The sequence below is a fragment of the Budorcas taxicolor genome, chromosome 4, assembly GCF_023091745.1.
Source record: "Budorcas taxicolor isolate Tak-1 chromosome 4, Takin1.1, whole genome shotgun sequence".
In the NCBI taxonomy this organism is placed as follows: domain Eukaryota; kingdom Metazoa; phylum Chordata; class Mammalia; order Artiodactyla; family Bovidae; genus Budorcas; species Budorcas taxicolor.
This window is the reverse complement of record NC_068913.1, coordinates 24,995,131-25,016,904: the sequence shown is the minus strand read 5'-3', so window position 1 is coordinate 25,016,904 and position 21,774 is coordinate 24,995,131. Positions and strand designations below refer to the sequence as shown.

Here is a 21,774-nt window from a genome sequence, read left to right as displayed (position 1 = left end):
TTTTTACTTTATTTTACTTTACAATACTGTATTGGTTTTGCCATACATTGATGTAAAGACTTTTCTTATCTCACTGAGTTGTTTTGGCCCTTGTTGACCATGCATGTACGGATCTCTGTCTGTCCTCTCTAGCTCCCATTGTTTTATTTGCATATTCAGTATGCCACTGTCCTGATTCCTTGGATTTTTATCAACTCTTGAAGTTAGGTAAATCCTTCAGATTTGTTTTTTTCTTTTCAAAGTTGTTTGGATATTCCAAGTTTATTTTTTTAATTTTTATATTTCTGTGCTTAGTTGCTCAGTTGTGTCCAACTTTTTGAAATGCTTTGGACTGTAGCTCACCAAGCTCCTCTGTCCATGGGCTTTCCCAGGCAAGAATACTGGAGTATATTGTCCTTTCCTCCTTGATGGGATCTTCCAGACTCAGGGATTGAACCCAAGTCTCCTGTGTCTTCTGCACTGCCAGAAGATTCTTACCTGCTAAGTTATCAGTCGTGTGAATATTTAAAACAAAGCTGCTGTTATGTTTGTTGAGATTGTCTCCATTATATGGAACAATCTGTGAAGAATTTACATTTTAATGATATTAAATATTTCAATTCATTAACATAATATATCTTTTCATTTATATAGGTTTTATGTAGTTTTTCTTGGTGAAGTTTTATATGGTTAGCACAAAGGTCTTGTCCAACTCAATAAATTTTTCTTACGTATTTAAGGTTTTGAATATTATTGTGAAAGGTATATTTTGTTTCAATTTCTATTTTTTGTTTTTCTCAATTTCAATTTTTTGTTTTTTTACAAGAAATAAAACTGCAGTTGCACTTTTATCTTACCACATCATTGAATATGTATACATATATATAGTTGTAGGTAAACATCTATATCAGTATTTATACATTATAATTTCTAATATAATATATAACATATGTTATATAAGATGTACTACTTAACATAGTTATATAAGTTCTAATATAGATATAATAAATATGATATATATGTTTCAATGTAAGACATATCTATATATATATAATGGGGCTTCCCTAGTAGCTCAGATGGTAAGAGCAGGAGGCCCAGGTTAGATCCCTGGGAAGATCGTCTGGAGAAGGGAATGGCAACCCAATCCAGTATTCTTGCCTGGAGAATTCCATGGACAGAGGAGCCTGGTGGGCTACATACAGTCCATGGGTTTGCAAAGAGTCAGACATGACTGAGCAACTAACACTTTCACTTTCATATATATATATATATTTGTTATATATGTTCTAATACATATGTAAGTTCTTATATATATGAAATATATATTATTATATATAAGTTCCAATTCTTTTTGATGATTCAATAGAATTGTGTAAACATACAGATGCATCATTTGTAATTAAAGATAGTTTTAATAATTATTTTCTTATATGTATGCCAACCCCTCGCTGCTTCTCTGTGCACAGACGGCACCTTTCAGTGTTAGCCCCCTGTCACATATCCTTCTCTTCAATTATCACTGCTGCTGCCTGTCCTCACCGTGGGTTATGAAAAGGTCCTTTTTCCTTGGGTCACTGCCATCTGGCTAATCTTCTAGGCTTGTGCTTCTGATCGGTGGAGGCTGCCTCTTGTGCAAACTCTATTTTCAAGTCAGGCTGGTGGAGAAAAGGCTCTAACTTTTCACCTGTTATGGTGCTTTATAAAGTCTGGCTTTTAGAATCGAGGAAGAAGTTTCAGATGCTGCCCAAAATGAATGGCAGATACCCACACATTCACACCACTTGTGTGTGCGTCTTTGAGCTCATATTTCCACGAAAACTTGCCAGTAGGCATAGGTTTTCCACCTAGCAGAGCTGTATGAAATTGTTTGGCTTTTACTTAATCCTTATTCCAGTAAAGATTAACACAGTCACAACTGTCCCTCATTGTAAAATATAGTTAGGTTTTTGAAAGTCCTGGCCTTGTTCCTGGCATTTAACCCCTTCTTTGAGTGGTGTAAGAATTCTTGCCACTTAAAAGATATTTTTATCATTTTATGCTATACTAAAAAATCTTTTTCTGTTTGTTTTTTTTTTTATAAAATTTATTTTAATTGGAGGCTAATTACTTTTTACAATATTGTGGTGGTTTTTGCCATACATTCACATGAATCAGCCAGGGGTATACATGTGTTCCCCATTCTGAACCCCCCCTCCCACCTCCCTCCCCATCCCATCCCTCAGGGTCATCCCAGTGCACCAGCCCTGAGCACCCTGTCTCATGCATTGCACCTGGACTGGTTCACATGTAATATATATATATCACATATAATATACATGTTTCAATGCTATTCTCTCAAATCATCCCACCCTCACTTTCTCCCACTGAGTCTAAAAGTCTATTCTTTACATCTGTGTCTCTATTGCTGTCTTGTGTATAGGGTCATCATTACCATCTTTCTAGATTCCACATATATGCATTAATATACTGTATTGGTGTTTTTCTTTCTGACTTACTTCGCTCTGTATAATAGGCTCCAGTTTCATCCAAATCATTGGAATTGATTCAAATGCATTCTTTTTAATAGCTGAGTAATACTCCATTGTGTATATGTACCACAGCTTTCTTATCCATTCACCTGCTGATGGACATCTAGGTTGCTTCCATGTCCTGGCTATTGTAAACAGTGTTGCGATGAACATTGGGGTACATGTGTCTCTTTCAATTCTGGTTTCCTCGGTGTGTATGCCCAGCAGTGGGATTGCTGGGTCATATGGCAGTTCTATTTCCAGTTTTTGAAGGAATCTCCACACTGTTCACTATAGTGGCTGTACTAGCTTGCAATCCCACCAACAGTGTAAGAGGGTTCCCTTTTCTCCACACCCTCTCCAGCATTAATTGCTTGTAGACTTTTGGATCACAGCCATTCTGACTGGTGTGAAATGGTACTTCATTGTGGTTTTGATTTGCATTTCTCTGATAATGAGTGATGTTGAACATCTTTTCATGTGTTTGTTAACCATCTGTATGTCTTCTTTGGAGAAATGTCTGTTTAGTTCTTTGGCCCATTTTTTGATTGGGTGGTTTATTTTTCTGGAATTGAGCTGCAGGAGTTGCTTGTATATTTTTGAGATTAATTCTTTGTCAGTTGCTTCATTTACTATTATTTTCTCCCATTCTGAAGGCTGTCTTTTCACATTGTTTATAGTTTCCTTCATTGTGCAAAAGCTTTTAAGTTTTTTTAGGTCCCATTTGTTTATTTTTGCTTTTATTTCCAGTATTCTGGGAGGTGGGTCATAGAGGATCCTGCTGTGATTTACATCAGAGAGTGTTTTGCCTATGTTCTCCTCTAGGAGTTTTATAGTTTCTGGTCTTACGTTTAGATCTTTAATCCATTTTGAGTTTATTTTTGTGTATGGTGTTAGAAAGTGTTCTAGTTTCATTCTTTTACAAGTGGTTGACCAGTTTTCCCAGCACCACTTGTTAAAGAGATTTTCTCCATTGTATATTCTCGCCTACTTTGCCAAAGATAAGATGTCCATAGGTGCATGGATTTATCTCTGGGCTTTCTATTTTGTTCCATTGATCTCTATATCTGTCTTTGTGCCAGTACCATGCTGTCTGGATGACTGTAGCTTTGTGGTATACTAGAAAATCTTGAAATGCATAGTATCTATGTTGTGATAAGTTCTTTTTTTTCTTCCTGAATTTTATTATTTAGTATATAAGAACAATTATCATGGTCTGCAAGATATTTATGTCATTAAGCAAGCCTAACATTGTATCGTTTAATTCAATAGGTATACATTTTCCCCTTACTTTTCAACATCTTTAAAGTCTGTTTCCATTTTATAATAAATAGGACATCATAGCTAGGTTGGTAGACTTTTTTTTCCTTTTAGTGATATGCAGGCTAGTTTTCATCACTGACTCAGTGGACGTGAGTTTGAGTAAACTCCAGCAGATAGTGAAGGACAGGGAAGTCTAAAGTCCTGTAGTTCCTGGTCACAAAGAGTCGGACATGATTTAACAACTGAACAACAGCAGGCTAGTTTTGCATCTTATAAATATCTTAGAATTTTTAAAATATAATACTTATTTTTAAACATGAAAAATAATGAGTTACAGATTAAAATCATTTCATAACTATGTCTCCTAGTTGTCGCTGTCTTTAGTTCATTATAAGCCTCAGACATCAAGGCTCTTCAGAAAATTATACAAACCCAACATAAGCCCTCATTTCCATTCCTCTATTTTTACAGCTGTGGCATTCTTCTCTGTTGATCTCAGCCCAGCACCTGCAGCCTTTTCTGTAGTATCCTGGTGGTGTGTGAGCTCTTCAAGGGGTCCTTAGGCCAGCCATGGACCTCTGCCATCCTGCTTTCCTGAGCTCTCTGTGGTGGAGCCAACAGCATCTTTTTCATGTTTGATTAGTTCAAAAATTGGTTACCCCATGAAACTACAGCTCAGATTTAAACAAATATATCACTATACCCATGACAATAACACAATTTTATTTCTGCATCTTCTATCAGAAAAACTCCTGTATTTTACACTAAGTTTTCCTTTCACATACTGTCTAATGATCAGTCAGATCAACGGCTTATATGTGTGTTATGACCTATAGCTTTTGATATATGTGTGTGTGTGTATCATCTTGCTTAACTTTTACAACAAATATGTGTCTTAGGACATGGTGAGGATTCTCATAGTATAGATAAGAAAGCAGTGTTTGACTAAGCTCACATAACGGTGGATGGCAGTTTTCAGATTATAATTGATCTCCAAACCTCTAAATCAATTATTTCTTCTTATCCACAGTGTTCTTTAATATCCAGACTCTGAATGTCTAAACTCCTTCTCTTCTGTTATTTTTGAATTTCCATTTAATGATCTTGTAAAAAAATTTGAACAAACAATAGCAGTTTTTCATGATTTCTAGCTGAATAACAAAAATAAGTAGAACTTATATCTGATATCCAGTACTTTTATTAATGATTAATGATTAATTCACATTGAAAGCTTAAGAAATGATCCCATAAATCAACTACTTAAAGGTGGGGAGGGATTTAGTAGTGTTTATTTCTGACAGAAAATAAATTTTCAAGAGTATGCCTTATCCTAGCATTGATCTTACTCACCTCTAATCTTTTTTTCAACACCTCTTTTATTTCTAGTTATGTTTCGCCTCTATGACACAGATGGAAATGGCTTCCTGGACAGCTCGGTAATTTTTTTCTTCAAATTTTCTGTGAAAATTTCAGAGTAGTTTGTTCTGAAAAATGCAATGAATAAATTTATACCTATTACCACAGAAGACACAATATAATTTCCATGCACTCATACAACATTTTTATCATCTGACTTTTTGAAAGCAAGTGGTCTGAGGAAACTATTAGGATTATAGTTGTTCTATTAAATAAGTTTACTACAAAAAAAGTGACTTTTTATACAAAGAAAGAAAAAGACTCCAGCCCTGTCTGAATAAAGTGTAAGAGAAAGATGAGGGCAATGCTCTAAAAAGGTATATATATATATATATATCAATGAGATTTGACACTTAGGAAAATGTCAAGAATACAGGTAGAATTTAAAGGAATTATAAAGTCAATTCAGTCATTTTATTATTTTCCCACTTTTTAAAGAGGCTTCCCAGGTGGTGCAGTGGTAATGAGTCCTCCTGCCAATGAAGGAGACACAGGTTTGATCCCTGGGTCGGGAAGATCCCCTGAGGAGAGAATGACAACCCACTCCAGTATTCTTGCCTGGAGAATCCCATGAACATAGGAGCCTGGCGGGCTACAGTCCATGGGGTCACAAAGAGTCAGACATGACAACACATAGCACCCACACACATTTTAAAAGTACTCTTAGTCTCATATGTTGATAAAATTGGCAGTTATCTTTAAAAATGCTTTGGTAAACTTCCCTTTGAAAAACACCTTATCCCATTTTACACTCTATGGTTTTAGTTATGAAAAGAAATAGAAGAAAATATAATCTCACAGAAAGCAATAAATAAATGTTTATTTTATTCATAATATAGGTGTATCATTCACAGGTTTCAGAGGAGTAGTTAGCTTCTTAGTTCTCAAATCAGAGCCTTATAAATATATCTGTTTAACAGATGAATGTATATATGTATTTCAGATATATTTTCTAACATTTTGGATATTATATCATGTCCTATTGTATGAAGAAAATATAAGAATATTATTAAAAGAATAAGTATCAGATTATGGAAAATTTGAAGTACATAGGTACCTATAAAAACAAATGGTTCAATATACTGAATACTGATTAAAATAAACACTTCTGACAATGAGTTTTTCTCATCATCTGATGTACTTCCCAATGGCAGAACTCAAACAGATTTTACAAGCAGAACAATGAAGTTGGACACACATTAATGTAACACTGAGTAGGATAATGGTACATTAGCTTCTCCACAGAGAGATAAAAATATATAATTCCTCATTTAGAAAATGACCACCAATCTGAACTGATGCTGTGATTGTGGGATTTCTTATGTTAGGGTATTTCTAATTTTTCAAATACTGTTATCTTTAGTGCCTAGTAGTGTTCAGCTTTGCATTTAGGAATATTAAGCTGCATGATACATTCTCTCATTTTCTGGGGGCATTTCATGGCTAGGCATTTAGGTTTCTTCCACCTATGTCAATATGCTTATTGTAACACTTCTGACTATACTAATGTAAATTCATTGTTAAATCAGATTTGTTTTAATTTTTATTTTTTTAATAGTTCTATTACTTTATTTTAAAAAAATTAGTTTATTTAAATAATTTTCTTTTTAATTAAAGAATGTGTCTTTACTAGACTTTTAGCCATGGGTTGGCAACTGATTTGAAAATCCAGTCAAATGCTTCTTTTGGTCTCTGGATATTTTTTGGTTAACATATAGTAGATTACTAACAATATTTATAATTATATTCTGAATATTACACAAGCTGAGGATAAATGTTTGCTTATGATTGAATTAGTCTTTTTTGTAAATAAAGCTCTATGGTTTTTGGCCACACAATTTTCTGCCCCAGGAGATTTCCTTCACCACCAGGTTGGAACTGCAATTCCAATCTCATTTTCTTAGAAATTTAAAGGCTTAGCTGTTCATATATTGGAGACACAGCAGAAGAAAATTAATGCTTTGAGAAATGACCAATATGTCTAATAACACTAGTTAATGTTTATTGATTACTTGTGTCAGATAAGAGCAATGTATTTTATATAATGTATTTAATCTTTGTAGCAACTCTATGAACTAGGTACTATTAGCATATTGATTTTTACTGTTGAAAGAACTGAATCTTTGAGAGGTTAAATGACTTATCTGATATCACATGCCCATACAATAGCGTACCTAAAATAGTTTCAATTTCTCAAAACATAGCCAGAGACCTCAATGGTCCCAAATCATAGTTGTTTAGTCACTAAATCATGTCCACTTCTTTTGCAACCTCAAGGAGTGTAGCCCACCAGGCTCCTCTGAGCATGGGATTTCCCAGGCAAGAATGAGTTGCCATTCCCTTTTCCAGGGGATCTTCCTGACCCAGGGATGGAAGCTGCATCTCCTGCATCTCTTTCATTGGCAGGCAGATTCTTAACCACTGGCCCACCAGGGAAGCCCAATGAGGGGATTGTCAGAAGTAGGAAGGTGTACATACGCAAAGATAAAGTATCTGGAAGATTAGTTACACATACGCACGCACACACACACACACACACACACACACACAAATTCTAGCCTCTAATTCCAAAATAGTAGTGTTAATTGCCCAGTCGTGGCCAACTCTTTGCCACCCCACCGACTGTAGCCTACCAGGGTCCTCGGTCCATGGGATTCTTGAGGCAAAAGTGGGTGGGTTGCCATTCCTTTCTCCAGAGGATCTTCCAAATCCAGGGATTGAATCCAGGTCTCCTGTGTTGCAGGCAGATTCTTTACCATCTGACCTACAGTGAAGTCCTGATACTACACTTGATCCTGGCCAAATGTGTTTAAAATTGTTTCTTATCTGTAATAAATAAATACATTTGTATTTGCATTGTTTCTGAGACAGCCTATGTTATAAAAATAATACTTTTATGATTAGAGTTATATTTTTCAGTTTCTCAGAAGGATCCACAAATCCTTCTATCAAGAGAACCTCTTTAACCATATTTTCTTCTTCATTTTATATTAACCATATATATTAGATTAGAGATTTGAGTAGAATATATTTTATTGATATGCTTTTCAGCTTTCTTCCTTTATACTTCTTATACTTTAAATTGTCATACTATAAAACAATACTTCTAATTATATCATTTACTGACTATTAAAATTATTAACATTCACAAAGTGCATTTAGTCTGTTCTAAAGATACAGAAGAATTAAAACATTAAATAAATCGGTATGAAAATATATTTTAAGTTATTTAGCCAAGGCATCTATATTAACCAGCACTTCTTCACAAAGTTGTCACTGAGCAGAAGAATGTGAAAATTCAAACTAAAATTCTGTCTCCTCGTAAAATAAATTCTACATGCCTTAGCCTCCAAACCTTGACCTGAACACACCTCTAGCAGAGCAAATTATACCAATAAATGGCTAAAATAGTCAATATACGTTCTCATTATATCAGAATAAAAATAAACCTCAGAGTTACCCTCAAACACTTCCTCCCACCCTTCCACATTTGTTTTTCAAGCTGTGGAGTAAGGATACTTGGAGGGAAGTTTGGAACAGAGGGAACAAGGGTGTACCTGTGGCTGATTCTTATCGAAGTTTGACAGAAAACAACAAAATTCTGTAAAGCAGTTAACCTTCAATTAAAGAACAAATTAAAAAAAATGACAGTTTGTGAAATTATGCTTGCTCCTACTTTCACCAGATACTGCTTTCCAAACAAAACTTTTCCTAAAAATCTTCTGCTGGAAGGAACTCTTTCTTTGTATAATTGTGCCCTCTCCTGGTGAAGCTTTCTAGACAAAGTCCAGAAGGAGCAGATATTTAGTACAGTCGACTTCACAGTTGGCACAGTGGTGAAGAACCCTGCTGCCCATGCAGGAGACACAGGAGATGCTGGTTAGATTCCTGGGTCCGGAAGATACCCTCAAGGAGGAGATTGCAGCCCATTCTAGTATTCTTGCCTGGGAAATGCCATGGACAGAGGCGCCTGGAGGACTGTAGTTCATGGGGTCTCAAAGAGTTGGACATGACTGAGCATGCATGCATATGTTTACTTTTTATATAAAAGTAATCATTGCACTCTTCTAGTGTTTGAGCTACATGTTGAACAAATCAATTCCTGCAGGTCAAAGCTGAAGAACTTACTAAGACTTTGTATTCGCTCTCTCTCTCCCCCTCCCCTCTCCTCCAGGAACTAGAAAACATCATCAGTCAGATGATGCATGTGGCCGAGTACCTCGAATGGGATGTCACTGAACTGAATCCAGTAAGTATAGGGATGATTTAACTCTTGGCTACTTTCTAGAAGGCACTTGCCTCTTTCATCTTTTTTGCCATCCTAGTATGTAACTGGCATTTGATTTTATCTTTTCATAACTCTTAAGTTACTATTTATAATCAGTAGTCAAAGTGGATTCTGAGTATAAAATAATGTATTTGGTTTTCTGAAGTTCTTAGCAGTGATATCTTGCTTTTCTTTCTCATGGAAATTAATCTGAATGATGGTCTTAAATAAGTGTAACTAAACACGCTGTTGATGACACTACCAAGGTCATACCATGCCATGAAAAAATCAAATAGACACATATTTTAGGATCTCCACGTTTTCCCTTATATGGAAATAGCTGGAGTAGTCAACCTGAAAGAGGAAGAAGGTGATTATGAAGATGATAGTGATGTAGTCTGTGCACAGAACACTGTTATCTTTCCATCTGTGTTATTTAAGGCTTGCAACCCTAAGAGGTAGATACTACTGTTTGACTCATTTTACACATGAGGAAATTGAGACCCCAAAAGTTTTTGTTTTAATTTATTTTATTGAAGTATAGTTGATTTGCAATGTTGTGTTACATTCTACTGTATGGCAAAATGATTCCGTTATACTTATATACACATTCTTTTCCATTATGGTTTATCACAGGAGTGAGTATAGTTCCCTGTGCTATACAGTAAGACCTTGTAGTTTATCCATCCTATGTATAATAGTCTGCATTTGGTAACCCCAAACTCCCAGTCCATCCTTCCCATCCACCTCCTTCCCGGCAAGCACAAGTCTGTTCTCTGTGGCTGTGAGCCTGTTTCTGTTTCATTGGTAAGTTTATTTGCATTATAGTCTAGATTCCACATGTAAGTGGCATCATATGGTGTTTGTCTTTGTCTGGCTTACCTTGCTTTAAATGATAATATTTAGGTCCATCCTTGATGCTGCAAATGGAATTATTTCATCTTTTTTTTTTTTTTTTATAGCTGGGTAATAATCCATTGTGTCTATGTAACAGGTCTTATTTATCCACTTTTCCATCAATGGACATCTAGGTTGCTTCCATGTCTTGGCTGTTGTAAAAAGTGCTGCGATAAATATTGGGGTGTGTGTATCTTTCTGAATCGTATTTCCTCCAGATACATGCTCAGGATTGCAGGGAGACCCCAAAATGTTAGTGACTTGCCCCAAACTCTCTAGCTAGTTAAAGATTGATCTAGGAAACATTAATCATATTGTTTAAAGAAACAGTATCGAACAGTGCCTATAAGAGCATAAAAACGTCTTGTTTTCCATAGATGTATATCCAAGTTACCAATATTATTCAAATATGTATTAAAACATACGTGGTTTGAAATTTTTATTTCAGCCACAGGTAATATTTGGGGGAGAGTTAATGAATGTTATTGATTTTAGTTTCTGTTTGAAACCAACTCAGTTTAGGAAATTGTACATTAATTAAGTAAATACAAATCAATTTAATTTAAATGGTTTACATTTTATATGAATTCAAAGAGCCCATTTAACCACATAAATTCCCATTTATGCAGTCAGCTCCATGGTGATGGCATGATAATGTGATAGGAGAGCTCAAATCACATTTTCCTTGCGTTGCAAACTAATGCAGTTAAAGCACAACCAGATCAGTGCAATGTTGTGCACGGGGCCAGCGCCATTCTTACTGGGATTAGGGTTTTCCACGTTTTAACTCACCTGGTTTTTCTTTTTCCTTTTTGAATGTGGAAATGCATATACTGTACACAGAATGAGTGGCAGATATCATTGACAAACCTTCAGTTTGCATATGGAATAATAAAGTAGATGGTAACATATTTAATTAGAAGCATATCTCTTGATTCACCGTGATACCGTTTTCACTGAAATCAAAGGACTTCTTGTAAGTTCTGCTGCCTTTGTTGGTTGTGTTTATGTAAAACAGCTTTCACTATCATACTTAATACCTGTGAATATAATTTATCTATTAATCAAGCCTCTTGTGCTCACTGGAGTAATAAAGGGAAGAGACCCTTTTTTAGTCAGCTTTCTAAGCAGACGGAAGTACCACTACATCACAACAAAAGTATTTGGTGGTGGTGGGGTTTGAGAAAATGGGGATCTGGATGCTCTATGGAAGGGATAGTGGTGGCTGGGTGGTCTAATTAGAACAAATACATACTGGAAAATGTGATTAAGAAGCTAAATAGCAGTATTAGTCATTTGTGGCATATACTAATAAGTCTGTCCTTTCTGTGGGCAGTATAGAGTGTCAGGATAAAAGCCTTGCCTGTGTCTGTAGTTGCTGTCATAGTAACTGCCTCATCCTGCCTGATGATTCAGCAACTCTCCCCATTTCAAGCGTGTATACTTTTATATACATTGTTTGACTCTTAAATTGGCATGATAAATAACGAGAAGGGTACATTTGATGTTGATGGCAGTTAGTAGGGGAGATGAGATGTCCTTGAACAGAGTTCTTAAAAACTAACCCAGGCTCTCCCATTAGATAATTAAGTACAAAATGAATGGATCAGTTCTCTGAAACAAATGCTCTGTGTTTTAGTTCTCTTCCCATTTGTTCGTTTCTGCTAGTTCATGAGAGTGCCTTCAAGAGGTAGAACCAATCGCCAGTCCAGGTTCGATGCAGGATACAGGATGCTCGGGGCTGGTGCACTGGGATGACCCAGAGGGATGGTGGGGGGAGGGGGGGTTCAGGATGGGGGACATGTGTATACCCATGGCGGATTCATGTTGATGTATGGCAAAACCAGTACAATAATGTAAAGTAATTAGCCTCCAATTAAAATAAATAAATTTAAATTAAAACAAACCAAACAAACGAACAAAAAGGAGGTAAAGCCTTTTAATCAGACCTTATGTCCAATTTTAAATGAACTCCCTTGTCCTTCATTTTGAGAGTAATGAAAGTATTACAGCATCATTTTTTCCCAAGACTCTTTCCAATACCTATAGATATATTTGTTTCTATGAAGGAAAATAATCTGATTTTAAAATACTTCTTGAGGAAAAACACCAATCAACCAAGTTCAGCGATGTTGGGGCAAATGATCCTTCTATCAACAAACATATCAAGTATTCCATTTATTGCACCTCTTCACATTTTTCTTCTAACGTGCTCTGTGTTTCTTTCTTTCTTTCCTTTTGAATGGATTAAAACTTCCATATTAGATAAAGGTGGTGAGTTACTTCCTTCCCTGGATTCTTCCCCATTTTCCTCTTTGGTGCCATCAGATAGGAGGTACTACGCCTTTCCAGCAGCCGAGGGTAATATAATTTCTGCTAATGTAACATAGGGCTTCCCAGGTGGCACGAGGGTAAAGAATCTGCCTGCCAATGCAGGAGACACAAGAGACGTAGGTTTGATCCCGGGTTGGGAAGATTCCCTGGAGAAAAACAGGGCAACCCGCTCTAGTATTCTTACCTGGAGAATCCCATGGGCAGAAGAGCCTTGCAGGCTACAGTCCATGGGCCACAAAGTCGGACATGACTGACCCACTGAACAGACAATATAACGCTAACAGCACCTATATTAAACTTACTATGTATGCTAGAAACTATTCAAAGATACTTGTACTGTATTAGCGCATCTGACTCTCACACCAACCCTTGGCGTTCACAACACACATTAGCACTATGCAGCCAAGAGGTAAATGTATCACACATACTGTGGAGAACACTTCGGGACACTGTATGCGAGTCATCTTTAGAAAAGAAATCTAATCCAAATGGTCTGATTGTTTAACTTCTTGGCTCTATTAAGTCCTGATAGGCAATTAAAAGTGACTTAATTCCCCTGCCCCATACCACTTAGCAAAGAATTATTTCAGCTCTTTGCCATGAAGTTAATTTGTTCAGTCATTATCTGGCATATATTTGAATTAAAAAAAATAATCTAGAGACAGCAATTAAAGATCACTTTCATCCATAAATTAAAGGTACCTTTTTGTCTGAGCCCTGCCATTCAATGACAAAATATTAAAAAGTTAAGCAATTATGTTTAAAAGTTGATCAGTATAAGTAGTCATGATCTAGAAATCATAGCAAAACTACTGTTATTCTCAATGACAGGATTAACATTGTACCAAGTTATCTAGATAGTCACCTCAACTTCCCAGTTAGCTGCTGGTGTATGTGTGTGTGTGTGTGTGTGTGTGTGCCCGTGCACATGTGGGTATGCATACTGAGTCATGTCCAACTCTTTGCAACCCCCTGGACTTTTAACCTTCCAGGCTTCTCTGTACATGGAATTTTCCAGGCAAGAATACTGGAGTGGGTTGCCATTTCCTACTCCAGGGGATCTTCCCAACCCAGGATTGAACCCGTGTCTCCTGAATTGGGAGGAGCCAATCGCCAGTCCAGGTTCGATGCAGGATACAGGACGCTTGGGGCTGGTGCGCTGGGATGACCCAGAGGGATGGTATGGGGAGGGAGCAGTTGGCTGCTAGTCACAGTTTATTGGGCTTCCAAGTGGGTCAGATGGTAAAGAATCTGCCTGCAAGGCAGGAGACCCGGGTTTGATCGCTACCCACTCCAGTATTGTTTCCTGGAGAATCCCGTGGACAGAGGAGCCTGGAGAGCTATATAGTCCATAGGGTCGCAAAGGGTAAGACAATCCTGAAGCAACTTACACACACACACACACACACACACACATGAGTTTATTATAATCAGTTCATTGTAATACTTGGTTGTATCACATGAAACTTATTTTATTGATTCATTATCAAATTTTTCCTCAACTTCTCTATTCCAGATCCTCCATGAAATGATGGAAGAAATTGACTATGATCATGATGGGACAGTCTCTCTGGAGGAATGGATTCAAGGAGGCATGACAACAATTCCACTCCTTGTGCTCCTGGGCTTAGAAAATGTAAGTATTTACACAGATGAGGTAACCTGGTGGTAAGTCACTGGAGGCCTCTTTTATACATTTTGCTTATAAATTCATCTGTTTTCTACAATTAAGTATTTATTGAGTGCCTGATCCTTCTAATAGGTATGACACTGTGCAATTTAACAGTAGCTCCTTGTATAGTAATACTTGCCATGAATATATTAGTTCATTTTAGGTATTACCTTATTGTTTAATACATGATTGCTCTCTTTTCCCCACTATTTAAAGTGCAATCTAGTTTATAAAGTATCGACCTCATTTTATCTAATGGAAGAAACGCCCCAGCATGATTGCATGCTGTGGTTCTTACCACACTCCATCCATTTCTATACTTCCTCTCCTCGTGAAGATGATCTAGTTTATCGGTAAACAAACCCGTAAGTGGAGGAGCCAATTATAATCTAGGTGGTTGACTATATGTACACGTAAGTGTATGCATATTTTGGACTTGGGCTTCCCTGGTGGCTCAGACGTTAAAGAATCTGCCTGCAATGCAGTAGGCCGGGGTTTGATCCCTGGATCAGGAAGATTCTCTGTTGAAGGAAATGGCAATCCACTCCATTATTGTTGTCTGGAGAATCCCAGGGACACAGGATGGCTACAGTCCATGGGACGGCAAAGAGTCGGACACAACTGAGTGACCAACACTCCACAGCACTCCATATATATTGTTCAGTCGCTCAGTCGTGTCCACCTCTTTGCAACCCCATGGACTGCAGCACACCAGGCTCCCCTGTCCTTCACTGTCTCCCAGAGTTTGCTCAAATCCAAGTCCACTGATGCAGTGATGCCCTCTAGCTGTTTGATTCTCTGCCCCTTCTCCTCCTGTCCTCAATCTTTCCCAGCATCAGGGTGTTTTCCAATGAGTCGGCTCTTTGCCTCAGGTGGCCAAAATATTGGAGCTTCAACTTCAGCATCAGTCCTTCCAGTGAATATTCAGGGTTGATTTCCTTTAGGATTGACTAGTTTGATCTCCTTCCTATCCAAGGGACTTTTGGAGTCTTCTCTAGCACCACAATTAGAAAGCATCAATCCTTCGACGCTCAGCCTTCTTTATGGTCCAGTTCTCACATCTGTACATGACTACTGGAAAAACAATAGCTTTGACTATATGGACCTTTGTTGGCAGAGTGATGTGTCTGCATTTTAATACGCTGTCTAGGTTTGTCATAGCTTTCCTTCCAAGGAGCAAGCATCTTTCTGTTTTCCTTACATAGCAGTAGTCTGCCAAAGTTTTTCCTTCTAATCCTGTCAGCGTTTTCTCATATCACTGCCTCCAGTGGTAATTAAAACTGGTGGTTTGGGGAATAACATAGCAACCTAAGATCAGAATGTGATGTGATAGTGACTTTGAATATAGAGCTTACTACCCCAGTGTGGTTGAATTTCGGTAATAGTTAATTTAAAAATTCAATACTGGATTTTTATACTTAGCTTTAATAAACAAGAATTAACTATCACCTTCAGATAGTATAATGTATAATTAGATTCAAAGAGCATTACTTATGGAAAGCAGCATGGCACGTAGAATAGTTAGAGTTTTGAGATGCAAGATCATAATGTTCATTGCTTCTCTGCTGCCCCCCAAACTTCTCGTACTTTTTAAAGTATTTATTTACTTGGCTGCCCTGAGTCTGGGTTGCTGTGTGTGGAATTTCTCTAGCTGCAGAGTGGGCTACTCTCTAGTTGTGGGGCGTGGGCTTCGCATTGCATGGTTCCTCTTGTTGCAGCTCCCATGCTCTAGAGCACAGCTTCTGTAGTTGTGGCAGCTGAGCTTAGTTGCCCTGCAGCATCGGGGACTTCCTGGACCAGGAATTGAACTGGTACCCCTTGCATTGCAAGACAGATTGTTATCCACCAAACCACCAAGGAAGCCCCTTTTATACTTCTTGTTACCAGCAATAACAGTTTTCAAAGTCACGACTATGCTCTAGTTAACTCAAGATACCCAATTTTTAAGTCAGTTCCCAAGAGCTCTTGCAGTCTGTGTAAAATCTGTGATAGTGTGTAAAAATATGTTGCACATTTTTTACATATTATTTTGGGAATATATAAATAGGCTTTGGGATGGTGGAATTCGTCTGTTTCATCTGGATCTTCAAATTCTTCTACATTCAGGTTAATCTTATGGGGCCCATGGGATTTTAGAAATGGTCAGAGGAGGGAAAAGTAGAATTACTAATAGATGATAAATAGGAAATTAATCTTAAGGTAAATAATTTATTAAAACAAAAATAATATAGGCCTTATTAATAGATACATAGTTACACATTTTGAGAATTAATAAAGCAATACTTCTTGTGTCTGATGTTCTTATACTATACATAACCTAGTATCTTCTTGTAATAACTTACTATGTATCTCTGCATCAAAAATATTTGTTTCATCTTTTAATATACTTTCTGACAAAGGCATATATAAATCAGAATATTGGGTGAAACAGAAAATAAACTGACAAAATCCTAACTGCAGAAGGTTTGGTGTATGTTCTGTACTGAAAGATAGTTGGCAAATGACTATTCAAGATGTTCCAATGATAGTGGTTCCCGAGAATGGAGTTTTATACTTTTAAAACCAAAAATTTTTTTTTAAACATTTATGGAAATTCTAGTATGAGAGAAGATTTAGGAATGAGCAAGCAAATTATTTGATAATATCAGGTTTGACAGGAAACTGGAGAATTGGAAACCTCCATATTTTTAATATCCCAGAAAAAATTTGAAATAATATTTTTCTTAGGAAGACATTGCTTACAAATTTTTTTACAGCTTTACTAATAAGTACAGATATTTGTGAAATTATGAACATTGCCTGGGTCCACAAATCTGTACGAATGTTAATTAAAAATATATTAAACAAATATGGTATACCCCAGATACTAGAGGGCTTCCCTGGTGGCTTCGAGGGTAATGTCTGCCGCAATGCTGGAGACCCAGGTTCGATCCCTGGGTCGGGAAGATCCCCTGTAGGAGGAAATGGCAACCCACTCTAGTACTCTTGCCTGGAAAATCCCATGGACGGAGGAACCTGATAGGCTACAGTCCGTGTGGTCGCAAAGAGTCTGACAAGACTGAGCGGCTTCTCTTTCCTTTCCTTCCGGTTTCTAGCAGCAATTTCTTTAATTCAGCGGAATGAAAGTTCTATGCCATTAATGTCCATCATGTTAATGTTACATAATTTACTTTATATTGGTATTCTTAGATTTATAGTGTATGTGTTTCGTTAAAAGATTTTTTGGGGGGATGTTTAATGAGAGAAATTAATTCAGGGTTCAAAGAAACCTGAGCCGCGTTTCCAGTGATGGCCACTAGATGGCAGGGCTACATTGTTTAACTTTTGTAGATGGACTATGAGATTGGATGTTTTCCCTGTAAAGAACAATTCTGAGAGTGTTTTCTTCACTTCTTAAACAAAAAAAAAAGCTGATAATGTTTTTAATGTTGTCTTTTATAAAATAGAGAAGCCATTAATTTTATTCACAAATCAGAGCATCTGTTTGTTAAAAAGAGCTTTTTAATTCCCAGACATGGTAAGTATTTTACAAACCAGGAATGACGCAATGACAACTGAGTGATGAGGGCCTTTTCTTTTTAGTAACTGAGATTTATTTCCTTTTTTGTAGGCAATTAATGTGCTATATTATTACCTGTGGAGAATTTAATTCATGGAGCCATTTCCCCCATACCCTACACCCTACTTTTACTTTTCGGATTAGAAATCTAAAAGTTTTAGGTTGAATTCAGCCACTTAATATGAGGCCTGTCTTATTATGTTGTCCTATATATTCTTGTCTATTGTCTATTATGAGCTCAGGGAGTAGATGCTAATTGATAGTGCATGTTAAATATCACAGTGTATTTGAAAATGACCGTGGTGTACTAGCCCAATTACACAGATAGAAAATTGTCCTGGGAGAGCAGTCGTCACTTGTAATGTTAGGCAGAGCCGTTGTGATTTTACTGTAGTTCAGTTTTCTCCACCAACAGGATCTTTAAATCTACGCTGTTTTACATTATACCTATTTTGGTGCCAAAATCAGAATCGTAGTTTACCCGAACCTTGTTCTTTATCAAATGCTAGAGGGTAAGAGTCATTTTCTTTCCCTTAGAAGAGCTCCTTCAAACTTCATGAGACCCAGTATAAAATGATATAGTCTGTCATTTTGGGGGGGCATTTCATTACAATAAAAACCTTATGTATGCCACTGAATCATTCTTCCTTCAGCATTCATCTCAATTAAGAATATGTTTTTTGTTAAATCTACTTTGAATGGATAAAATGTATTAAAATAACTGTGTCTAGCAATAAACTCTGAATGATGACAAACTTTGCCTGTTAAAGAACAGATAGCAAATAGTTTAAACTTTGTGGGTCATAAAGTCTCTGTTGCAACTGCCGGACTCTAGCAGCTAATTGAGAGAGCAGGGCTGTGTTCTAATAAAACTTTATTTACAAAAATAGCTTGTTGGCTATGTTTGACCCAAGGGCCATAGTTTGCTGACCCCTGATTTATTCTATTGTTATTATGCCATATCACAAATTACATATTATATATTCTGTCATAAAATACAATGAGTTTTAACTGGTTTTAAATCATTTTGGAAAGAAAAGTCTGATTAAAAAAAAACAGATCAATTAGATCATTCCAGTAAGGACCAATGAAGAGATGATAGAATGGCAGTTAACATTATCAAATTGGCCTTCACCCTGACTTGGTTTGGAGAAGAAAATACCTCCAGTATTCTTGCCTGGGAAATCCTGTGGACAGAGGAGCCTGGTGGGCTACAGCTCATGGGGTCACAAAGAGCTGGACATGACTTAGTGATTAAACAACAACAATAACTGGCTCGGTTATGAACTAAGCAGGTGATTTTGTGCCAGACAGTCATCTCTGGACACATTCAAAGAAGGTAGACAGGAATATCCCTTTCCTTTTCTAATATTCTTTCAGTTCAAACGTTTGTTGTACTACATGAACAAGATAATTAATGATGCTGTGAGCGTGTCCTAAGTTGCTCAGTCGTGTCTGACTCTTTGTGACCTCGTGGACTGTAGCCTGCCAGGCTCCTCTGTCCATGGGATTCTCCAGGCAAGAATACCGGAGTGGATTGCCGTTTCCTCCTCTAGAGGATATTCCCAACCCAGGGATTGAATCCACATCTCTTAAGTCTCCTGCATTGGCAGGCAGAATCTTTACCACTCGTGCGCCCTGGGAAGCCCCAATTAATGATGCTCCAAATCCTGAAACCTTTTATTTAGGATCATTGTTAGATTTTTCAAAGAAAATTTCTAAATTCACACTATCATAAAAACTAGAATACAGATTTAAATAGAAGCCTGGCTTAAAATAAGGATACCTTAAATTCTTAGTCTTGGATTGTTGGTGCCAAGTCTGGCCTGTGTGATTTTTGAGTGGTTATTTATTTTGATTTCTTTATTTTTGTTCAGAGTCCTGGTTTTTAAACCCTATAGGCAGTTTACAGTTTAAACTTTGCCATTGTTTGAAATGTTTTGGTATATGTATTTTTGTGCCTGATTCAATAAAGTAGAAGAATTGTTTGGTTTGATTTCTGATGAAATATGTCCCCTGGTGAATATGAATGGAGAGCAGAAGGTGATGTAGTCTTCTAAGCTGTATTTGGAAAAGTCATGTTTCACACTCTATTTTTTAAATTTGGTTGCAATGTTGTTCTGCTGTTTATACATTGCTCAATCAGGAAAGGAGTTATGAAGCTGGATAAATGCAACCATTCTTGAGATTCCACATCAGGTCATTCAAGGAAAATGACCATGTGATGTTACAGTCTTTTGAACTGGCATTTGAACCATAAGATTATCAGGGTCTGAGCCTGACTTCAGAAAGTGTGATCTGGAGAAGGATAGTTGGTTGTAGCTCTGCTCAGAATTTTAAAACTCTCTACATTTTCTTTTTGTCTAAAAGGGCAGTTTCTTTTGTATTGTTATATTTTTTGAGACATTGAACAAGAAAGAAAGATAATTTAATGGTGCTTATTGTTGATTGAGTTGGAATCCATTTGCAACCTTAGCTCTCTATGTGTTATAATTGAAGGCAGCTGAAATGAGCCTAGCAGGGGAATGGGAGCATTCTGGCTTTGACATCAGTGAAATTTCTCCATGACATTTTTAGAAAACCTGTGTGTGTGTGTGTTGGTTGCTTAGTTGTGTCTGACTCTTTGCAACCCCATAGACTGTAGCCCACCAGGCCCCTCTGCCCATGGGATTCTCCAGGCAAGAACACTGAAGTCAGTTGCCATTTCCTTCTCCATCTATAGAAAATAATGATATTTACAACATCCTCAGTTCACTTGAGCACTGTGTACGATCCTGAGGTATTCAGGGGAAAAAGCTAAAACTTTACAAATCACTAGGTAAAGAAATAGTTTTCAATATTTTCCAAAGAGCATTCTTCTCTTTGAAATTTCCTTTTAACTTAAAAGGTCAAAAGGAATTAAAAGGTGAGGAAAACCCTGATGCTGCTCTGAATTTTCCTGGATTTCATTAAACATTTCTCTGACGTCAGCACAGAACTGAACTACTTCATTATAATATACAGTGTTTACTAAATATCAGGAATACATTTTTATTAAGAGTAATGTCTAGTGATGGAAAAAAATAGGAGAACACAATTTTTATGAAATAAACCATTTTAAATCTACAAACATCCTTCTCAAATCTTTTAGCTGAAATGCTGGGATGTTACACAACTCAACCCAATGATGGTAATAATATTTGCTGTTTATGTAACACCAATCTTCTGAGGAGCTAAATTGACTTCACAGGTATTGTATAATGAAACCTCACACCACGGTCTGGGTGAGGAAAGTGGTTACTGTCATTTTATTAGAGAGGAAAATAAAGGTGAAATGGCTTATCCACATTTTCATCAGGGCCAGGAATCAAGCCTTCCAGATTAGCTCTTCATTGCTTTTTTAGAAAAATGAATTCCTTCCTATGACAATAAATATTTATTTGCAATAGAAGTACTAATAGGCATATGCTGTCCCCGCTGATGGAATATAGTAAGGGACCCATCCTCCCCCGCCCCCACCAAGTTTACCATCTCAATAAGACAAACAAGACAAGACATGAAAACACAGAGCGTTGGAGTGTAATTTGCACTGCTGAGAAGTAGTTGGCTCCTGGTTTCAATTTCTTCTCTTGAAGTCACATACATATTTCATCCTTTGCATAGTTTGGTGATGTATCCGGCTAAGAGCTATAAAGCTATTTAATTTGTTTTTTGGTAAAGCGTTTGATGTCTGGATAATGGATTTGTACATCAGTGGCAGCCTGTAACATGGCTAAGTGTTCTGATTGACAGAACACCCACGTTCAGACTTGTTTATTTTTTGATAAGGAAAATGCCAGCTAACTTAGTCCATATGTGTTCTTCCACGGGAGGAGGCTTATTCACAAGGAATGGACACTCA

The 21,774-nt window shown here is 36.9% G+C and overlaps 1 protein-coding gene across 1 annotated transcript in view; it reads left to right on the top strand.

The window, feature by feature from the left end:
* DGKB (diacylglycerol kinase beta) overlaps positions 1 to 21,774 on the top strand; it is a 796,797-nt gene that overhangs the window by 168,155 nt on the left and 606,868 nt on the right. The window contains exons 6-8 of the mRNA XM_052638442.1: positions 5,136 to 5,185; positions 9,340 to 9,414; positions 14,180 to 14,299. Coding sequence (XP_052494402.1) covers positions 5,136 to 5,185; positions 9,340 to 9,414; positions 14,180 to 14,299 — 245 coding nt within the window. The remainder of the gene's footprint in view (positions 1 to 5,135; positions 5,186 to 9,339; positions 9,415 to 14,179; positions 14,300 to 21,774) is intronic.